Here is a 22812-nt window from a genome sequence, read left to right as displayed (position 1 = left end):
TGGGACTTGATCCCAGGACCCTGAGATCATGACGTGAGCCACCCAGACATCCCTCTTGTGATGGGTTCTGTAAAGATTTGTACTTTACTAAATAATACTCAGTAGTGAATAATGTACTTTAATCTTGGATGTAGGGCAGCCCCGGTGGCTCAGCGATTTAGCGCCACCTTCAGCCAGGGGCGTGATCCTGGAGTCCCGGGATCGAATCCCACAGCAGGCTCCCTGCATGGAGCCTGCTTCTCCCTCTGTCCGTGTCTCTGCCTCTTTCTCTATCTCTTTGTCTCTCATCAATCAATAAATAAAATCTTAAAAAAAAATAATCTTGGATCTATTTAAATATTCCTTAGTTTTGGAATTTAAGTTCTTTGTATCTTTTAGCTGTTAACTTTTGATACTACCATTTAGCTGTGTGTGAATAAGTACCTTCAACTGTCACTGAGTCCTTAGAGTGAAATTACTTTTGCAGAAACATTTGGTCACCTTTATCTTGATGCACAAGATTCTCTAACAGTGACTAACCTGCACTGAAAAAATACTTTGACAAGGAAAATATTATTTTTACCACATTGTGGAGTTTGACGTTTTCAAGTGCATTGGGATAATTTTTATGTGTTATGTAGTACAAAATAATTTTGTATGAATCATCTCACAGAATGAAAAGTTGTGTTTGCTGTTTATTTCCAGCCTTTTAAAATAATTTCTTTTACATTAACAATGCAGAAAAATGCCTTATTTCCTTCTGTACTGTGAATTCTTTTATTACTAGAAACCTTGGTAGGTTAATCTTATGTGGGATGAAAGCATCTTGATGTTAGCTTAATGGTTACTTGAACAGAGGTGGTTTTCATATTCTATTTAATTAGTATTTCCTTTTTTATAATAATTTCAGGGTTTTTTGACCAATGAAATACATGGTCAGCATGAAAAATGTAGCAGCTAGAGAAATTATTTCTAATCCCACTATGCAAAGATAGCTACTGTAACGTGGTTTTTCCATAACATTCATAGGGATGAACATGTGATTTCATAGCATTTATAAATATGATCATTTGGTTGATTACTTGTTGGGAAAACTTGAAATAACCTCCCCTCCCCCAATTTCGGGCTCAATTATATCACTCCTTCAAGCCTTTCTATCCACCAGGTTGAGGTGCTTAAATGGGATCTTGATCCTATTCTGTAACAGTTTTTGCTACTTAAAAATTTTTAGAGTATTCTCACTTCTTACTTAGATGTTTAAAGCTTAAATCCATGGGTTTTTCTTCCCTCACTTAAATACAGTAAAGGCCCTTGGCCTTTAGCTGTTGGGATGAGGCTGGGGCACTGTACTGTAGCAGTGGTGTCAGCAACCTCTTCCACTTCTAGTTCTTCTTCTTCTTTCTTTTTTTTTTTTTTTACACTTCTAGTTCTTTTTGATGCTGGGAAGAGGAGGGGAACAGAGGGCAAAGGTCCCATCCTTACCCTGTGCTAGGTTACAGACCATTTCTGGTTGGAAATAGAGTGATTAATTTTTCCGATTTGATTTCAAATTTCAGTGTAAGCTTGGGATTATGATTTATTGTTTTTCTAGATATTTAGCCAGTTGTCTTCATATTTGTTAAATTACTCAAGTCTCACTGAATAGAATAGTAGCTTTCTTATCAAATGCTAAATTCTTTTATAATAGCACTGTATCATACTTGGATTTCAACTAACTGCTGTGGGGGTGGGGAGAGACGAAATGTAAAGGGAAACAATAGAAGTTACTTCTTGACTTTGGAGCTTCCAGGGGTTCAGTTTTTAGAAATTTTGGCATGATTCACAAATTTTTCAAGGGTAATTTTTTCTGTATGAGATTTTCCACTTTGTATGACAACTTTATAATTTAACTTCTGAGTAAGATGCTCTTCTTCAGTATATACTCAGATCTGTTTCCAACTTTCGGATTTTTCTCCTCATCTAGCTATATGTTTCTATACCCGAGTTGCACTATTTTAATTTTTGAGGCTTTGTAGTATTTTTTTTTTAATTTTTATTTATTTATGATAGTCACACAGAGAGAGAGAGAGAGAGAGGCAGAGACATAGGCAGAGGGAGAAGCAGGCTCCATGCACCGGGAGCCCGACGTGGGATTCGATCCTGAGTCTCCAGGATTGCGCCCTGGGCCAAAGGCAGGCGCTAAACCGCTGCGCCACCCAGGGATCCCGGCTTTGTAGTATTTTAATTTGATAGTATAAAGTTTCCCTTACTGCATTTTTTTCCTTCCAGGGGTGGGAAGAAGAGAGAGTTATTTGTTGGTTTTTCTACCACAAGTTGAGTGGTACCTTTGTGAACTCTTCCCCCCGCCCCCCTACTGTCCCCCACTCCCAAAGAAAAACCTGTCTTTGGGGATCCCTGGGTGGCGCAGCGGTTTGGCGCCTGCCTTTGGCCCAGGGCGCGATCCTGGAGACCCGGGATCGAATCCCACGTCAGGCTCCCGGTGCATGAAGCCTGCTTCTCCCTCGGCCTGTGTCTCTGCCTCTCTCTCTCTCTCTCTCTCTCTCTCTGTGACTATCATAAATAAATAAAAATTAAAAAAAAAAAAAAAGAAAAAAAAGAAAAACCTGTCTTTGGTTTTCTTTTTTCTTTTCTTTTTTTGAATTACATCAAATGTGTAACTTAAATTAGGGGAAATTTTTTCTTTACAAATATCTTAAACCTCTCATTTAGGAACCTGGTATTCAGCATTTTAATTTTTCCCCCTACCTCTCTCCCTCCCTTCCTTTTTTTATTTTCTGAATGTTCCTTTGTAAAATTCTTTTTTTTTTTTTTTTAATTTTTTTTTTTTTTTTTTTTTTTTTATTTATGATAGCCACAGAGAGAGAGAGAGAGGGAGGCAGAGGGAGAAGCAGGCTCCATGCACCGGGAGCCCGACGTGGGATTTGATCCCGGGTCTCCAGGATCATGGCCTGGGCCAAAGGCAGGTGCCAAACCGCTGCACCACCCAGGGATCCCTTTTTTTTTTTTTGTTATTGTTTTTTTTTTGTTTGTTTTTGTTTCCTTTGTAAAATTCTGTAGCAGCTTCATTACTGGTTAAATTTATGTTGATTGTTCCTTGTTGTTTTTTTTTTTTTTTTTTTTTAATGAATGGAGCCTTTTTTTCCCCCATTTATACTTTCCAGTTACTTTATCTTGAGAGACAAATCCTCATTATTTTTAAGCAGAAAACTTTCTTTTAACATAGAGCCAGCAATACTGATCCTGATACAGAACAAATGTTGCCAGTTAGGATATGCTTCACCTTAAAGTAGTTTGATTAAAAGCACTTATGAGTAATATGTGGAAAGTTCTTTTTTAAAGCTTCACTGGAAAAGTCTCAGAATTTGAAACTGCATGCTTTTGTGTTGCAGTGGTGGTATTGCTGTGATGGTCTTCCAATTAGATTGGATGCTTAGAGGTCGCTCATCTTGACTGGCTTTCAGTAAACCAACATTTACCAATGCCATCTTAGACATGAAATGTAAGCCTCTGTGATGAATCTGCTTTGAAATATCTTGTCTTATGTGTTGGTTTTTGAACAAAGACACTGTTGACTCATCCAGTAGGTTTCATTTTTTTTTCCTTCAAAGAACTCTAGTTTTGAAGTTAGTTGTCAGTTTTGATTTTAGTGTTGTCTGATTATCCCACACTTCCCAAATTCCCTTCTTTGGTGCAACAGATTGTTCAAATGTAGCTTGAAGATTATATTCTTGGCTGATTGACATATTCTGCCTGTTTTGACTTTAGAAGTGGGTGAGGATAGCTTGTGACTTATGTTGTGTAACCAGGTGGTACTAGTGTGGTCTTCTCAGAGGAATCATTAATGTATGGTATCTAATAAACCATCTGACGCACATAACAGAGACTATGATCAACAGATTAATAAATTAGATCTCTATTCATGCTTAAATTATCAAAGCTAATCATTTAAATGAGATGTTCTATTTTGATGAAAGTTTCTGGCACCATAGTTAATGACACTTGGAATTTTCACTAGAGCATTTAGCTCTTCCTTAGTGATTAGCTTTGATAGTATAATTATAAATAGAGCCCTAATTAACGTACTTGTGACCTTTCCCCCAGTTATTTATTTATACTTATACTTTTGAAATTTTAGCATTATATTTTGATATTTAGAAAGATATGTTAGCACTAGCCTTATTAGAAAATGATGATCATTATGTTTAATGACGTAACAATTTCACAGCTTAGCCTAAAGAATATTTATAAACACAAGCATACATGGATATGATACTGAACCTAGAAGTAAGGATCTCTGACAGAGTAAAATGACCCGTTAAGCAATGAATAATTAAATTATTTTAGACCCGAGGACTCTGAAATGAAACCAGAGTGTCAGACATTGATTGGGCTGCCATCTGAAGTAAAAGAACAATCTGATTGGCAGGACATAGTTGGAGAAGGAAGAGTCTCTTCATGAAAGAAACAGAACTGTGTAAAACAATAGGAAACAAAATGTGATCAAGAAATAAGGACAAAGTATGGTTTATATTTTTAAACAGCCTAGGGGCCCACAGGGCTCACGTATAAGTATAGTAAACACAAAGGGTATTCTCTGTTGGAAATATCTTTCTTTTGCAGACAAGGGACCTTTTTCTGAAATTTATAGTTGTGGGCCCTTGTCTTTCAATGTAAATTTCATAGAAATTTCCCTGTGGGAAAAAAAAATCTGAAATTTTAAACTCATTGCATTTTATTGTTGTTAGCATATACTGTATAGTTTTTTGAATTTAAATAACTTAAATAGGCTTGTATGTGATACCACATTTTAATTGTTTTAGCAGATCAAATTTTTGATGATTGTTAAAGTTGTTAATGGATTATGTTTGGACATTTTAATAAAAAAGAGTTAAGGGGAGCCTGGGTGACTCAGTCAGTTGGGTGTCCAACTCTTGATTCTAGTTTACATCTTGCGTTCAAGCCCCACTGGGCTTCATGCTGAGCATAGAGCCTACTTTAAAAAGAACTTAAAATAAATTTTCATTGACAAAGACTCTGATTTATTGAAAACTCTTCAAAAAACAGAACTTTGAAAGTAGTTGAAACCTTAAGATCATTTATTCTTACTCCTCCTTTTTAAAGGAGCCTGAGGTACCAAGATGTTCAGAGACTTGCAGCTTAAGCAGTTTTACTAATTAAAGTGGAGCTGAGTCTCCCGATTCCCAGTCCTACTATGTTTCACAAAGTTCTCCAGCTTTTTATGCCATCAGTAAGGTTTCTTCCTGGAAAATGAGAAGTGATGGCAATTTGGGGGGTTGGGGATACCAAATTGTGTTCCTGGGACCAAAGAATTAAATCTTCAGATGTATAAAGTTTTCATTTTTGGTGGGAAGAGTTGAGGGGAGGGATGGTTCATTTTAGAATCTTTGATTTGTTTTTAGAATTCTTGATCCTTAAAAGCTGTCTGGTTCCAGCTGCTAAATGTTTGTTCAAATGATTAATTCAGGAATCTCAAATACCAGAAAATTAACTATAAGGAATGTACTTCATATCTTAATGTGTTCTCTCTCTCTCTCTCTCTCTCTCTCTCTTTAGAGAGGGGGGAGAGAGAATATTTTTTTTTAAAGATTTTATTTATTTGAGCGAGAAAGTGGGAGCAAGTAATGGGAAGAGGAAGGAGGGACATGTGGACTCCGTGCTGAGTGCAGAGCCCAACACAGGTCTCAATCCATGACTCTGAGATCATAACCTGAACAGAAATCAAGAGTTGAGATGCTTAACCAACTGAGGCATGCAGGCACCCCAATTTCTCAGTGTCCTTTAAATGTAAAACAAAAATTCTCTGACATTGCCTTGTTTTTTAAAGCTGGAACATTTATTTAATTATGATAATTATGATTCTTAAGAGAAAGTGCAAATAGTTATGAGTTGAAGACAAACCTCACATGTAAAGTACAGAGTGAGACCTACTATTCCCTGCACAGACTTTCATTTAACCCCCCAGTCTTATCCCTTCACTAACCATGGTAGCTGGTGTTTCTGAGGCTTGAGCCTCTGTGGAATTCTGTGGGGTGGAATTCTGTGGGGTGGATTGGTTCCCATCTTAGTTTGTAGTTCTAACTCCACTCTTCTTCCACAGACATCATTCCTCCACTGAGTCTCTGTGTCTTCCAGAAATAATGTCCCTTATTGATGGCTAGTCATTGATCTTGATTGTTGTAGATCTTTTATATTCATTTATTATAATTTTAGTGGAGTCTTGGGCCAGTCTCCACTAGTAACTGGGAATCATGCCTTTCAAAAAATACTGCTTTATCATTTGTCAAGTACTTTTCAGTAGATTACATCACATGAACCCATAGACATTATTGTTGCAAGCTAGCTATAGTTTATCCATCACATTTTGCCTAGTTTGCTAATATTGTTTTTAATCTAACAGGGATACTCCTCTCTTCCCTCCTTTCTAGTTTCTTTCTTTCTGGGTAGCTCTCTACTCTCTATGAAACATTGCTTTAAACATAAGATGATAACCTAAATTGAAGTAAGTTAGTAGAGCCCAAGAGTGCTTTACAGTCACAAATTTCTTCAAATCTTAAGAAAATTAAATAGAAAATATGGTATCAACTTTCAGTACTTTAATTCTTTGTTAGATATTTACTGGCTGTCAAAGAAATGGAATCGGGCAGCCCCGGTGGCTCAGCGGTTTAGCACTGCCTTCAGCCCAGGGCGTGCTCCTGGAGTCCCAGGATCGAGTCCCATGTCGGGCTCCCTGCATGGAGCCTGCTTCTCCCTCTGCCTGTGTCTCTGCCTCTCTCTCTCCCTCCCTCTCTCTCTCTCTCTCTCTGTGTGTGTGTGTGTCTCTCATGAATAAATAAATTTCAAAAAAAAGAACCTAATATATTAAAAAAAAAGAAATGGAATTTGTAGTTTAAAAACCTTCCAAAGAAGAAACCTTCAGGCCTAGCTCACTGTTGAATTCCCCCAAACGTATTAAAAAAAGAAATACCACCAATTTACACAATCTCTTCCAAAAGAATAGAAAAGAAAGGAAGGAACACATTTGATACCAAAACCAGACAAAGATAGTATAAAGACCGATATTTGTGAACATCAACACAAATATCCTCAACAAAACTTTAGCAACTTGAATTCAGCAATATATATATTATATAATGCACTAATGCACTATGATCATGTCAGGTCTTATTCCTGCTCTGGGCCAGTCGGCACATGATGCCTACTTAAATCTCCAGCCAGTGAGTGTGGGGGCCACAGAATGCAAAACTGGTTCGGTATTTGAAAATAAATCAGTATAATCTACCATACTGTCTAAAAAGAACAATCTATCAAGAGATACACTCCCCTCCCAAAGAACCGCACAAAACCACATATATTTGATACAATAGAATATCCATGATGCATAAGAGCTCTTAGAAAACTAGAAATAGAAGGGAAATTCCTCAACCTGTTGAAGAGCACCTATAAAAATCCCACCAGTGCCATCATACTTAATGGCAGAGACTGAATGCTTTCTCAGTAAGACTAGGAATAAGGTAAATTGTTCACTTTCAACACTTCTATTCAACATTATACTGGAAATCTTAGCCAAAGCAGTATGGCAAGAAAAAGGAATAAAAGGCATAGGGTTTGCAAAGGAAGACATAAAACTCCCCCTATTCAAAGATGATATGATTAGCAATGTAGGAAAGCCCAAGGAATCCATCCAGAAAACAAACCAACAAAAATCCTAGGACTAATATGAATATAGCAAAGTTTTAGAATATAGAGACAATACACACAAATCAATTTCATTTTTACATACTAGCATTGTATAATTAGAAACCAAAGTGTACAAGCCAATACCATTTACAGTAGTTCAAGTGAGATACTTAGGCATAAATCTAGCAAGAACTGCACAGATCTGTATGCTGAAAACTACGGAACTGCTAAAATGTAGTTTATTTAGTATATGAACCATTTTTTTTTCCAGTTGTCAAGATTTCTCTGCCTTTGGTCAAATTCCTTTGATTCTAAGGTAGCGAATCATGTTTTCATGCATTACCTTCATCTATGTTGTATGAAATAGATGAGCCTGTAGACCTTTAAAAAGAATTTCAAATTTTCATTCTCTTCCTGACATAAAGGATCAGTCATATTTATGATGTGATTTGAAGTTGAATTTCATATTTCATCTGCACATTCATCTTTGTTAAAGCTGCTTAGGAACTATTATAATAAATATGTTATAAAACACTTCCACAGTTCCTGCTATGCATGTCAACTGTGATTTTTTTTTTTTTTTTTTTTTTGGATTTCAGTTGAACAATACAAATGATATTTTCTAAAAAGCTTTATTGACTATTGAATATCAGCTTTCTGTCACTTCTTGTTTTTAGTTTCCCTCATTTAAACTTGATGGTTTATATATCTATTCATTGTAAAAAGGTATTTGTTTATACTACCAGCATTCCTATGCTTAGTATTTAATGAGAAAAGGTTTATAAAGTTAATGCCTGAAATTTATATGAATATATTTAGTGTTCTGTATCACCAGGGGATTTGATTATCATAACCTGTTCTTTCTGAGGCCTTAACAGATGTTAGTTTTGTACTTTCATATTCACACGTAAAGACTTTAGAATATGATTTCCCGCAGATTGTGACTGGGCTTATTACTAAACACTCAGGGCATGGTAATAAAAAGAAACACTTCATTTTGATTCTAGGAGCTGATGATCTTCATAACAAACCTTGATAAAAAAAGACACACGACACAAGCTCTTGTGATCAGTCATTCAAGGATTGCCTAGCCCTAGAGAATATAAAGCAGTTTAGAAAAGTTGGTTATTTTACTCAACACCATAATTTAATGTCCTAGACAAAGAAATTTTAAATATGCTGATTAAATTCACAGTTGACAGTTAGGATGGCTAATATTCTAGAAAAGCAGAATCAAATTCAGAATGATCTTGATCATTGAAAACATTTTTTTAAAGCAGAGGAAAATTAAAGGTGAATTTTGATATTATACTTAGAGACAGAAGAGCATTAAAAAAAGAACTAGGTAGATGGAAGTATTATCTCTTGCCCTCCTCAACCAGTAACTAAAAGTTTGGAAATGAAGAAACAACCTGAACACTCATTGTTTAATACGGAAAAAATTGCTCTTTTCCCATCCTTTCCTGCCTTTCTGAACAGGGGCAGGCAGTCCAGACCCATTCCCTCCCCTGCTTTATATTACTAGTGGTTCATCTGGGATGACTTTACCTTCACAGTGCTTATACCCACAATTTCCTCTGTTCAGTTGGCCTGACATTTTCAGTTTGTGCTGGGTTTTTTTTAAATGTTTTTTAAAATTTTTTTTAATTTTTTTTTAAATTTATTTATGATAGTCACAGAGAGAGAGAGAGAGGCAGAGACACAGGCAGAGGGAGAAGCAGGCTCCATGCACCGGGAGCCTGATGTGGGATTCGATCCCAGGTCTCCAGGATCGCGCCCTAGGCCAAAGGGAGGCGCCAAACCGCTGCGCCACCCAGGGATCCCAGTTTGTGCTGTTTTATATTCCCAGCAGACATCTTGCTATTAGTGTGCTAATTCCTCTCTCTCTTTCCTTTGTAATCTAATCTCCAGTTCCTGATTTCCAATTATTGCTAACAGCAATGGTAAAAGAAAGATTCCTCAGAATCAAAATGATCACAAACCGAATAGTATATCTGTTATTATTGGGGAGGAGGGAAAGGGGTGCAAAAAAAGGTCTATTTCATTCCATCATTTAAGATCTATGTGGAATCTTATCTTTATATGTTGTATTATAATACTTGTATGACAAACAAACCCTTTCTGTGTGTCAGGAACAGTTCTCAATGCTATACATGCTGAACTCATTTAATTCTTACCACAATCCTAAGAGGTAGGTCCTGTGGATAGTGAAGCTACGCTTTACAAAGCTCCCAAGAGGTTAGGTCAGTTGCCCAGGTGACATTGCAGATTGGTAAAAGGCAGCCTGAAGTCGAACCTGGATAGTCTGGCTCTAGACTGAGGCTGCATACCTAACTGCTCCTTGTACTGCCTTGTTACTAGAACGGAGGCCAAATATCAGTTACAGCAATCAGGCAGGAAGAAATTGGAGAGTATGTAGGGAACAGCAAAAAATCTTGAAGTGGTTGACTGATGGCTCTTGTTGAAAGGATTAAAGGTAGCTGGGGTGTACAGTTTAAGGAGGAGAAAATACAAGAAGTAAGTTAATTGGGTTTCAAATGTATAAAGGATTTTTTTTTTTTTAAAGAGAGAGCAAGAGCGCAACAGGAGGAAAGGAGAGAGAGAGAATCTCCTCTCATGGGGCTCAATCTCATGATCCTAAGATCATGACCTGAGCCGAAACCAAGAGTTGGATGCTGAACCAACTGAGCTACCCCGGTGCTGTAAAGGATTTTTTAAATAAAGATTTTATTTACTTGAGAGAGAGAACGAGAGAACGCACATATATGAGCATGGGGGAGGGACAGAGGGAGAGGAATAAGCAGGCTTCTCATTGAGCAGGGAGTCTGATGGGGCACTTGATCCCAGGAATCGGAGATCATGGTCTGAGCCGAATGTAGATGCTTAACTGATGAATCATCCAGGTGCCCCTAAGAGTTTTTATTTAGCTAGCTAGTTATTTATTTATTTATTTATTTATTTATTTATTTATTTATTTATTTATTTGAAAATAATGTTCTGTGTCAGTTGAAAATTGTGTGAAAGGATGCACTCACAGTGGAGCCCAATTAAGAGCACTTCATGTTGGGCTGAAGGAGTGTCATGTCTTGCCATCAAGTCTAAGGAATAATAAATAGGGAGACTGAAGATTTGGCACAAGAGAGAAGTCAGGAATGGGTTATTGTTCATGGTGGCAGTAGTTCAATTGACTGTGACTGTAATTTCCCCCATTTAATTTTGAGCAGTTATGTTTCTTCATTCTTAATCTGATGTTACCTAAGATGGCAATAGAGTTTTAGAACTGAAGAAAAGTAGTTCAGCTCCGTACCTTACAGACAAGAAAACAGAATTAGAAATTATTATTTTATTTTTTCAGAATCTGAAATTAGACATGTGTTGTCATAGGACTGCCAGCTAAGGGCCAGAACTGAGTTTTGAACCCAGTGTTCAGTTCTCCTGAACACTGTGTCCAGAGCTCAGGCTGCTTTTTGGGGCCAGGTGGTGGGAAGGGGTCATAGTCACAGCAAAGAGTATTTTGAGAATTGCCGTTTAATACAGTGAGATTACTGTGTACCAGAGGGGGAGGGGGTGTAAGTTTCACTGATTTATGAAATGTCATTTTTCTCTGTGTAGTATGAACCCAGAGGACCTGGTCGGCCCTTGTACCAAAGAAGAATCTCATCTAGCTCAGTCCAGCCTTGTTCTGAAGAAGTAAGCACTCCTCAAGACAGTCTTGCTCAGTGTAAAGAACTTCAGGACCATAATAACCCGTCTTCTTTCAACTTTTCATCCCCGGAGTCCTGGGTAAACACCACCTCATCTACCCCCTATCAGAACATTCCGTGTAATGGATCCAGCAGGACAGCTCAGCCCAGAGAGTTGATAGGTAAGACTGAGTTCGTGGGTTATTAAAACTGCAGTTTTAACTACTCAACTCCTAGGTATTTATGGAAGTTTTTCTTCTGCTTTTTCCACCCTCATTTACATTATCATCTTTGAATAATATTTAATGTTCATAGCTCATAGGTGTGTCAGGTATACAGTGTGAATTTAGGACTATATTGAGTCCATAATTATGGTCTGGAAGAGAAGCAGATCTTTCTCTGGGTGCTCATCAATTTGATCATTTTGACCTGTGAATGAATGAAAGAAGTAATGGAATTTAAAGTGTATTTCTAAATAGAATCACCTTTCCTTGGGAAATACTTGTTTTCTGGCTCTTGATTCCCCCTCGCTCCCTACCCCCGGCCCCAGGATTAGGGGTGGGAGGAATTGGTTGGGTCAACATTAGTTTTCAAGAATTTATTGGCAATAAAGCCATTGACAGTTTGCTACACAACAGGGTTTGGCCAGGAGAGAAACCAATAAAGTCCAACATTTTGAGATTTAGAAATCTTGCATTTATTCCTTATTTTCTAATGAACTGTGAAATCCAAGTCTAAAGAGGGAAAAAAAAGGCATAGAAAAGCATTGGAATGGACAGGACCCTATAGTGTATTGTTCAGTGGGAAGTCTAAAGTCTATAGCCTTGAACACAAATAAATGCACTTTTATCTTTTCTCTGTTCCCTCTTTTTTTTTTTTTTTTTTTTTTTTTTCCCTCTTTTTTTATATTAAATGTAAGGAAACAAATGATACTATTTGAGTTCTCCAACCTATAGCCTTCTCTTTGTAGGCTGTAGACATTGATCTGTGTGAACAGGCCTGTGATCTTTGTTGGATGAATTTCTGCCCTGGTGGCATCAACCATTGTATTTGAATTTAATTTTGTTCATCTTTAGAATGTGAATCTATTGTTTCTGTAACTGGCCCATTTTTGAGTATGTGCCATATAAGCATATTTTTAGAACAATAGACATAGTAGGACAAAAGCCTTAAAAAGATTTTGGTTTTGTTTCCTGGCAAAGACATTGTCATTTTAATTTTTAAACATTCATTAATAGCTGCTGAATTTTTCCTGGGATTGCTATGTCATTTTAAAGGTCTGACATACATAGACTCATATTATCATACCTGAATTTCTTGAGAAACATCTCAGTTGCAAATCAGTGATAAGAATTTGTTAATTTTTAGTTGTTTTATTATAATTTATTTTTATTATAATCGATTTATTTTTATTTAGAAATTTTTAAAGATTTAAACCCAATGCAGTTAACATATATTGTATTACTAGTTTCAGGGGTAGAATTCAGTGATTCATCACTTGGATACAACACCCAGTGCTCAGTACATCAAGTGCCCTCCTTAATGCCCATTACCCATTTAGCCCATTCCTCTACCCATCTCCCCTCTAGCAACCCTTGGTTTATTTCCTATAGTTAAAAGTCTCATGGTTTGCCTCCCTCTCTGTTTTTATCTTATTTTATTTTTTTTTCCTTCCCTCATGTTCATCTGCTTTGTTTCTTAAATCAACGTATGAGTGAAATCATATAGTATTTGTCTTTCTCTGCCTTATTTCGCTTAGTATAATACCCTCTAGTTCTATCCATGTTGTTGCAAATGGCAAGATTTTTTTTTGATGGCTGAGTAATTATTATAATTTATTTTAAAGACAATATCCCTTCTTGTATTTTTTCCATCTTAAATTTTAGGATAACTTTTGTCCTTGATAAATCAGTAAAAACCTGATTTGAACTGAAAAGATAGAAAGTTTCTAAATAACTGCCCAAAGCACATGTTAAATTATCTTATCCACAAATATCCAGTTATTATTTTGTCATTACTAGCAGACAAACTGTAGTATTCTTTAGTTTGAAAGTAACAGTTAAAAGTGTTAAAAAAATTTAACTCAAGATGAGTATCCTGAAGCACAACTTCCTGTCTATCAGTATTTATTTATTTACTCATTTTTAGAGGAGTGCAGCCATTGCCAGTGAGGTGAATCAGAGGGAAAATAATCACCACACGGGAAACTTCTTTCTGGAGTTTGGGACTTCTTGAGTTGAAAAAAACCGTTTATATCATATTGATTTGGAATTTAAAAGTGGTCCTTGTGTCTGATGTGGCCATATTTTCTCCGCAATTGAAAGCCTGGGAGCAGAGAACTGTGTCTTTGACCTTTTTGAACTATGTTTCCTGTTTTGTCACTGATCACACTTCAACCTCTCGGTGAATGTCTGCTAAGTGAGGGGATAGGCAGTCTGGTTGCACTGCTCAGCCTTCACACCTGGTGATGCCCACCAGGGGACAATGCATACTTTATCAGACGTTCTCTAATGTACGGATGAAAATTTAAGATTGGATAGAGATACATACTTTGAAAAATATCATTGGGTGTCAGTTTTAAAGGATAATTTCTCTTATCTGGAGAATATGTGATAAGTCATATTGCAAGAGATATCCAATTAGGCATTAGGCTAAACTGCCTCTGGAGTTATTTTGGAAGTATTGATCATTTAGTTAAAAATACTTTAAGCTCTCATTATATTGTCATGAAAATGAGAGCATAGTTAAATAGTAAATCTTAGTAAAGTAAATAAAAACAGTGATTTTTTTTTTTTTAAATCTATTCATTCATGAGAGACACAGAGAGTGAGACAAGGAGGCAGAGACACAGGCAGAGGGAGAAGCAGGTTCCTCGCAGGAAGCCTGACGTGGGACTCGATCCTGGGTCTCCAGGATCAGGCCCTGGACCGAAGGTGGCACTAAACTGCTGAGCCACCTGGGCTGCCCCCAAAATAGTAATTCTTGAACAATCAATAAAATGTTTATGTGTTATATTGGGCAGTACAGGTTACTATTATATGTTGAAATATTTTTTTTTGTTTCAATATAAGTTCTAGTTAACATATAGTATAATATTCATTTCAGGAGTAGAATTAGTGATTAATCATGAAATGTTTGTTAAACTTAATGCTCTTAAAAGTAATTGTTTTGCATGGCACCTGGGTGGCTCAGTTGGTTAAGTGTCTGCCTTTGGCTCAGGTGATGATCCAGAGTCCTGAGATGGAGTACATCGGGCTCCCTGCTCAATGAGGAGTCTATTTCTTCCTCTCCCTCTCCCTCTACCTGCTGTTCTCCTTGCTTGTACTCTCTCTCTCTCTCTCTGTCAAATGAATAAATAAAATCTGTTAAAAAAGAAAAGAAAAGAAAAGAAAAGAAAAAAGTAATTGTTTCACAAAATCAGTGACACTTAGATGGACAAGTGAGAAATGTTCTAGAAAGACATTTAGGTGGTTTAAACTAATTTTGAACAATTTTATGAATGTTTTTTAAAAGATTTTATTTATTTTTAAAGAGAGAGCATGGGCACTCATGAGTGGGGGAGGGGTAGAGAGAGGAAGCTAGAGATTCTCAAGCAGACTCCTGCTGAGCACAGAGCCTAATGTAGGGCTTGATCCCACAACTCTGAGATCATGGCCTGAGCCAAAATAAGGAGTCAGGTATCAAACCAGCGGAGCTGCCTAGGCACCCCTGAACAATTTTATGAATTTTTAAAGTTTTAAAATAGTACTAAGAAATTAGCATGTTCAATTAATGAAATGCTAAGACTAAAAAATGAAATATTTTCACTTTAATATCCCAATCTACAAATAGATAATAAACATAGGAAAAAAAATCTATAAATACTAGTAATCAAAGACAGGCAAATTAGAGCTACAACAAGACATTTATTTATAAAATAGGCTAAAGCTAAAAAAAATTAACACCAGTGTTGTGATTGAATGGGCAAGCATTGTTGGCGGAGTGTATGTAGGCAGTATCTATCTGCAGGGAAATTTGTAGTTATCAAAAGCTTTAATTGTGTATATACCTTATAATTCAAGCATTATACTTCTAGGGGTTTATCCCAAGGGATTAGTCATGAAGATTTAGAAATATTTACCTATCCTATAACAACATTTATCATAGTATTTAAAGGTGAAAAATTGACTATAAATCCAAATTTCTGTGTTTTTAAAAGATTTTATTTATTTGAGAGGGAGAAAGAGACAGCATGAGTTGGGGGGAGGGGCAGAGTGGGAAAAGCAGACATCCTTGCCCAAGCAGGGTGCCCAATGTGGGACTTGATTCCAGGACCATGGGATCATGACCTGAGCTGAAGAAAGATGCTTAACCTACAGAGCCACTCAGGTGCCCCTATAATCCAGATTTCTGAAAATGAGAGGTAACTTAAATAACTTATGAAGTATCTGTGTTATATAATGTCTTTAGGAAAAAGCACACCAACAAGGCTTCTCTCTGGTGTATGGGAATGTGAATGAATGATTTTCTTCTTTGGCCTTCTCAGCAATTTCCAAATTATCCTCGATGAATATTATGATTATAATCGAATACAGCATCACTGAAGGGGAGCAGAATTTACCACCCTCAGATAGGCTTTAAGATTATTTTAGGCTAAAAAAAAAAAGATTATTTTAGGCTGATTATTTTGAAGAAACTATAGAACCTCTGAAAACGGAGTTAAAGTTACCCTTTGGTAAGAAAGATTTACATTTACAAGGGAAATCTCTGTAAGAGAATCTTCCTCACTGTACCAGGAAAAGAAGGATGACTCTAAATTTCTGGAAACTACCCACGGAGAAGACAACAGTTTATCTTTAAGTTAACTTACCCTGTGTAACAACCTTGCCCTATTTCACTGTGCTTTTCCTAGTAACCTTGCATAACTGCCCTCTGCCCCCAACATCTTCTTTTGCCTTTAGCTGGAGATGATATTTTGTTTGCTGGCTGGGCCATTTCAGGGACTTATTCAGTTTCCTTGGATCTCCCTCATGTACACAGAGGGTGTACATATTTATTAAACTTTCATTTGTTTTTCTCCTGTTAATCTGTCTTACTGTAGGGGAGGTCTCAGCCAACAACGTACAAGAGTAGAGGGAAAATTATTTTTCCTCCCCACCCTTCAGTTAAACATTTAAGAGATTGAAAAAGAGCAGTGTTTGAAAACAAGTCACAGTTTGGTGGACAATAAAAATAGGAAGAATGGAGTCAAATCTTAAAGGATTGTTAAGAATCAGGCTTACATGCAGGAAAGGTGAAGAAAAATTTATAGCTGTTTTTCCTCCACCATATTCTGTATTTACTTTCATATTACAAAAAAAGGGAGCATTTTTAAGAAATGGAATTTAATCTTACTATTATTTAGGTTAATAAGAGCTGTTTGACCAGAAGTCCACATATATAGCTCCTTTTTATTTCAGAAAGAACATATATATTCCCATTTTCAAAGCTGAGTAGAGTAGTTAATACAATACATATCAAAGTGTACAATAAGTGTAAAGTAAGTTTTTTTGAAGCAGACCTTTGGCTTTGACCTTTAGTTTTTATATGTTAGCTATTCCAGTTCTCATAGTTAATCATTTTGCTGCAAATATTAATGAGATTGGAAGTTTGATTGGATGTGTTGTGACTTCAGCATTCTGTAGCAGAAATTATCTGTCCTGTGGCTACACTGTCACTGAGTTCCTGGAGATGAGAACCACTTACTTGTAACACCTGAGCTAACGGATTGCATGAATATTGCTGGGTGTGCCCTTAAATGTCTTACTGTTCTCTGCTTTTAGTTCCATCTAAGACCGTCAAACCCCCTGAGGATCAGCTGAAGTCTGAGAACCTCGAGGTGTCCAGTTCCTTCAACTATAATGTGCTGCAGCATCTCGGCCAGTTCCCCCCTCTCATGCCCAACAAGCAGATCGTGGAGTCGGCCAACAGCAGTAGCCAGCAGAGCTCTGGGGGCAGCAAGCCCGCCATGTCCTATGCCAGCGCTTTGCGGGCCCCTCCCAAGCCCAGGCCCCAGCCTGAGCAGGCCAAGAAGAGTAGCGACCCTCTGTCTCTGTTCCAGGAACTTAGCCTGGGGAGCTCATCAGGCAGCAATGGCTTTTACTCATATTTTAAATAATCACTTTTTTTTCCTTCGAGGGAAAATGTTTTAATTTCTGTTTGTATCAGTAGAATTAAGATAGTTGGACTCCATCTATAGATGCACAGTTCCCTTTGTTTTAATATTAAATATGTTCTCACTTAATTGCTTTGCTGCTAGACTTGCAACTAATTTTTTAAAAGTATATTCCATTATTTTGCATTTTTGACGTGTCTTTTGACAGCTTTTATGTAGAATAAAAAATATTTTTAAATTTGTGTATTGTTACATATGTTTGCATCAAGCTAGCAGCTAAGAGGTTAATTGTGCAACTATAAAAAAAGAGAAAAAAACTTTGTCTAAAATGTATTTAAAAAGAAAAAAAATTGTAAGTAGCATTTACATTTATTCAATAATATTACCATATGCTGGGTTTCTGTACCAGAAATGGCCAGTTGATGTACAAATGTATGTTATTTTTGCTTAAATTCATTTAAAATTTTTTAAAATAAAGGGGCAGCATCTTCTAAATACTTTAAGTTTTATCAGCTTTTTTTTTTTTTTGTGACAAGATGCTGCATTCTAAAACTTTTATAGTTTTAGACTATGTATGATGTGCTGTTGTAATCTCCATCCACTGTAGGATAGAGTTAAAGGCATTCTTTGCAGGTGTATTTTATATGCCACTGTTTTTTGTAACATGAAAAAACAGTGGCATATTTAGTTATTTTTTGGACAAGCTATACTTCAAGCTTGTTTTTAACGTTAATTTGATAGTGTGTGTGTGTTTTTTTTTAAACAAATCATGAAGCTGAAAAATTTTTAGGATTGTTGGTGCTTAGTAGACTTGATAACTATTTTAAAAATGCGTGAATTTAGTAAAATCCTTTTTTTCCTCACTATGCATGTGTAAATGTTTGTAATCTGGCTTTCCCCCCCTCTCCAGTGGTATAAAGAATTGTGCCGCTTTAAGGTTTGGTTTTTTTCCCCCCCTTCAGTAAAAATTTTGGTACCTTATTTGATGTTTACATTAAAATGTGACATTATATATGGCAATTCAAATATTTTGCTAACTGTTTTATTTGAGGAACATCATTAAAAAGAAATATAATGTTTGTCCAAGATGTATCAAAATTCATCAAAATCTAGGGCAAAAAAACTACCCTTGTTTTTCATGGTCTTTTGATTCTTATAACCCCACTGAACTTGTATAAAAACATAAAATTTAAATAGCTATCTTAAATATTCTACAGCCTAAAAATTGTTTTGAATGAACTTTGGTAAAATCCAAAGGAAAACATTTACCCTCTTAAAATTTGTGGTCTTGTAACACATTTGAACAATGCATGTCCTTATTTTCCTGATTTGGTAGTACTACTTTTATACTTCAGAGATACCTTGAAACTACAGTATAACCTTTTTTTTTTTTTTTTTTTAATGAGATAAGGTTGGAAAACATTGATGAAACAATGGGTCCTGATGATCCATTCAAAAATAGTTTTTTGGAGGGCTACTTTTGAACAGGCCATCCTGTATTCACAGTACATTTTTAAAATGGGGTTGGAAAGCTGCAGAAGTAAAGAAAACTCCTTTCATCTCTTTTGTGACTGGCGTTTAGTTGCTGTTGGCCAGCTACAACCCCCTGTAATCCCCAGACAGTTTAGGAGAGGAGAATGCCTTTTTAGTTTGAGGGTAGCAAGCCTGCAGGACAAAGAAAGAGCACCACTTTTCTTCCTTCTTTCTGCTCAGAATGGGTGCGCTTCATTTGCCTGTGGCTTTCAGTGACGTGCTGCAAGTCTCCATGTGAGGCAGCAGGTGGAGGCCTGTGGACTGTGGATGAGTTCATGGTTAGTGTGAATCACAGTTGGAACGCAGTGCCAGCAAGGTACAGCACACGTTTTCTCTGTGTGATGTCAGACCGCCACATGGAACTATGTCAGATTTTGCTCAACCTAACTTTAGTCACAAGAAAAGAAGAAAAATGTTTGCCACGTAATTCTGTATTTCTGACTCTATGACGAAACTCAAGACCTAACCCAAATGAAAGTTAGATCTCCCTGATGTGAGGATGTCTGTGAAAAATAATTCCTTTACCAGTGATGATTCTCCTGCCCCACAACACAGATGTTCAAGAGCATTTGACAATATGAAGACAGAACTGGCCTAGTCAGGGCTTTCGATTAATCCCCTGTTATGGAGTGATGGCCTAATTTTCTGTTTTCCATACTTGAAACTTTAAAAAATATCAGTTTGAAGTTATTTGTATTTATATTTAAAGAGGTCAAGTGCACACCCCACCACTTTATATAAATATATTGAAGTTGGAAGCTTTGGATAAAGCAGCTGCTAAGTCGTTATGACAGCCCTTTTCTAAGCAGTTATTTCCAAAAAACTAAAAATAATAGCTACTTCTCAGTCCCCTGCTCTGCTGTGTCCGAGGGTCCCTCATTCCCTTACTGTTTCTGCAGCCGGTCAAGGATTCAGATATTTTCATCTACTACCCTTTTAGCTTCTGCTTCAAATGTGTGTTCTAACACACTTACTCTTCCTCAGCATTACTTAGAGCCATCTTTCCAAACCATCTTTCCAACAGCTTCCAACAGAATTCTAACACACTTACTCTTCCTCAGCAATACTTAGTGCCACCTTTCCAACCATGCTTTGAACCTATTACTTACTCCTAATACCGTGTAATGGTTCTGAGCAAGTCTTACTGTGGGAATCATTTTAAGTTTCTCTTGAAATGAGGACTGTTGATGCTGTCTGGGTGTTTCTTGGGTAGTATTAGCAAGTACCCACAAAACAGATTTGGAAAACAACTTACATACTGGGTTTCATTCAACCTTAGAGTTCAGACGGAACTTTTTTTCTTAAGCCTTGATGTTAGCTCTTGGATGATACCAAGTAATACCAGCTTCCTTTTCTTGCAGAACAGATTTCTTTTAAGTGAAGTTAATTGTTCACACGATGTCATTCTACTTCTTTGTTCTTCGTATCACTCTGAGGTTTTTCCTTTTTCTTGCCAGAACTTTTTTTTTTTTAATTCATCTCACTTTTTAATTTCAGTGCTACTTGAAAGAGTTTCTTTCTTTTTTCTTTTTCTTTTTCTTTTTTTTTTTTTACCTTAAAGAAATTCTTTTGGGTGATAGAATTTGGGAATATCTATGCTAAAAGTTTTTTTCCTGATCTAAAAATGAATTTTTGTTAAGATGTGAATAACCTTCAATATAACATGGGTATTTTCTGGTATATTTTTGAAAGGGGTGTTTTGGTTGCCATTTTGGCACATGCTTTGCCAAATGGTTATAACAGAGCTTTGTTTTTGATTAATCAGTAGTTAATTATTGACCACTTAAACTAACATGACCTTAATTTTCCTTTCCTCAGACAGATATGCTTTCTATCCAGGTCATTTTGTATATATGAAATAAACTGCTTTGTGTGTTTTTTTTCACGAGAGATTCTAGGTTTTTTTACACAAAACCTCTAGAGTTCAGGTTTCGTGTAAACATGAGTTGGTCTTTTCAGTTTGAAGAATTGCAGAATAAGTAAAATAAGCAGAATTCCCACTGAATAAGCATTACCTAATTAAACATAGCAATCTCCAAGACTATTTGCGAAAATAAGTTTCCTTGTTTATGGAGGCATTGAAATTGCTGAGAAAGCTAACTGAATTTCCTCACTTTGAGATAATTAATATATAGTATTATCTTGCTCCAGTGTAGTTACCTGACATGTTTAATATTTTCATGTATATACATCTCAAGAGCAAAACTATAAACATATAAGAATGTACCTTTAGCTACCTTGGCTAGAGAGAGCCACCCTTACTTAAAAGCCAGGGGTGTGAAAAGACAATTTCACGTTAAATTTTATTTTATTTTTTTTCACGTTGAATTTTAGATTTCAGCTCTTGTTATTAAGAAAATTAGATTTACTGAAATAGTCATTTAAAAATAAAAAAGAGACACCTGTTAGCATTGTTTCGTGTCGGAGTTATCTCTAAAATGGTGATCCCAGAAAAAGTATAAAAATGCAAGATTAAAACTTTAAATATATTGAAAGATACAGATTGCTGCCTTAAAATGTTCTTTAGGTTACCATCCATTTTTTTTTCTTCTAGCTCCACAAAGGTAGTGATTTGTCCTTTATGATTTACCAGACATTATTTCTTTCAAGCCATCCCCCCTAACGTTTAAAAACCCTTAATTTCTATCACCACCCTATGTGTCTTCCTAAATCTTGAAAGTAAATGTGTTAATCGGATTTTGCTTCCCCCTCTTTGCTATCTGATCCACAAACTACCCAGAAAGTAGAAATAATGGATAATGTTCTATGATTTCTTGTTCAAATATCACATAGTGATGTCCGTCATATTATAAAGATACGGTCATGAAAGAGTAAGTGGCATGCTAGTCTTCAAAGTTCTCATTATATTAGGCGTCTCGCATTTCCCTTCTTCTTTGAAGTTGGATATTTATTGCTGAGATTTTACTGTAAAGCTGCTAAATTCACACTTACTACTTTCATACATCTGTTTAATTAGCAATTGCAAGACCATTGTTAAAAGGAGTGAATCTGACTAACGTTTAATATTCTTACAAGACACAATCAGAAAATGTATTGTTATTTAAACTAGAATATCAAACATTAAAAATAAGACATTTTTAATGTAACATTTGAAATTTTTGAAATGATGGAAAATATCTACTTTGGAATAAACTTTAAGGAAACAGTCACAGGAGTTTCTAAATTTTTTTGAAGGGAGGTACCTAATAGAAAAATCTAGACTTAGTAATGTGAGCTGTGGTTAAATCCTAAACCCAGTTATACAGTTGTTTAAAGCTTCTAAAACTGGAGCGTGAAGGAAACCCAGAGACATTCATAAACTAATAGTTTCAGTAATCAGTATTAGACCAGCCTTTATTTACAATTTGTTCAACAGAGAGATTTTATTTTGATACAAATATTAAGCATAAAGCATAGTAAGTTTTATATAATTGTTCATTAAACAATATTATGGAACTTTCATTATGTTCTTGGGGTGTCTTTTTAGCTATTTCTACACCTCATATAGGAGGCCTCTTCTGTGTTTTATTTTGCATACTAGCATGTGACTGCCTGCCTTAGAACTATGTCTAGGAGGGGAAATCAATATTACTTTAAAAAATATATTTGTTTTTTTCAAATATATTTTTTCATTAGTACTTTTTTTTGGTGTTTGAGAAGTAAAGGGGGGTAGCAAATTACCTAGCTTCAACAGAGAAGTCATCTAGTAGCATCTGTTTAAAAATCTGTCCTATTTTAAGATTTTAGAAGTTTGAACAGGGTAGGTAGAGCAGTGGTTCTCAAACT

At 36.1% G+C, this 22812-nt stretch overlaps 1 protein-coding gene across 5 annotated transcripts in view; it reads left to right on the top strand.

Annotated features, from left to right (window-relative positions):
* HELZ (helicase with zinc finger) overlaps nucleotides 1–18579 on the top strand; it is a 162611-nt gene extending 144032 nt beyond the window's left edge. For all 5 annotated transcript variants that reach the window (XM_072781087.1, XM_072781083.1, XM_072781084.1 and 2 more), the window contains 2 exons: nucleotides 11290–11542; nucleotides 17162–18579. In XM_072781087.1, coding sequence (XP_072637188.1) covers nucleotides 11290–11542; nucleotides 17162–17496 — 588 coding nt within the window. In that variant the 3' untranslated portion in view covers nucleotides 17497–18579. The remainder of the gene's footprint in view (nucleotides 1–11289; nucleotides 11543–17161) is intronic.
* The last annotated feature ends 4233 nt before the right edge of the window (nucleotides 18580–22812 follow it).

The sequence above is a fragment of the Canis lupus genome, chromosome 16 (genome assembly GCF_048164855.1).
Source record: "Canis lupus baileyi chromosome 16, mCanLup2.hap1, whole genome shotgun sequence".
Lineage (NCBI taxonomy): Eukaryota > Metazoa > Chordata > Mammalia > Carnivora > Canidae > Canis > Canis lupus.
The sequence above is the reverse complement of the archived record's forward strand: the minus strand, read 5'-3'. Positions and strand labels throughout refer to the sequence as shown.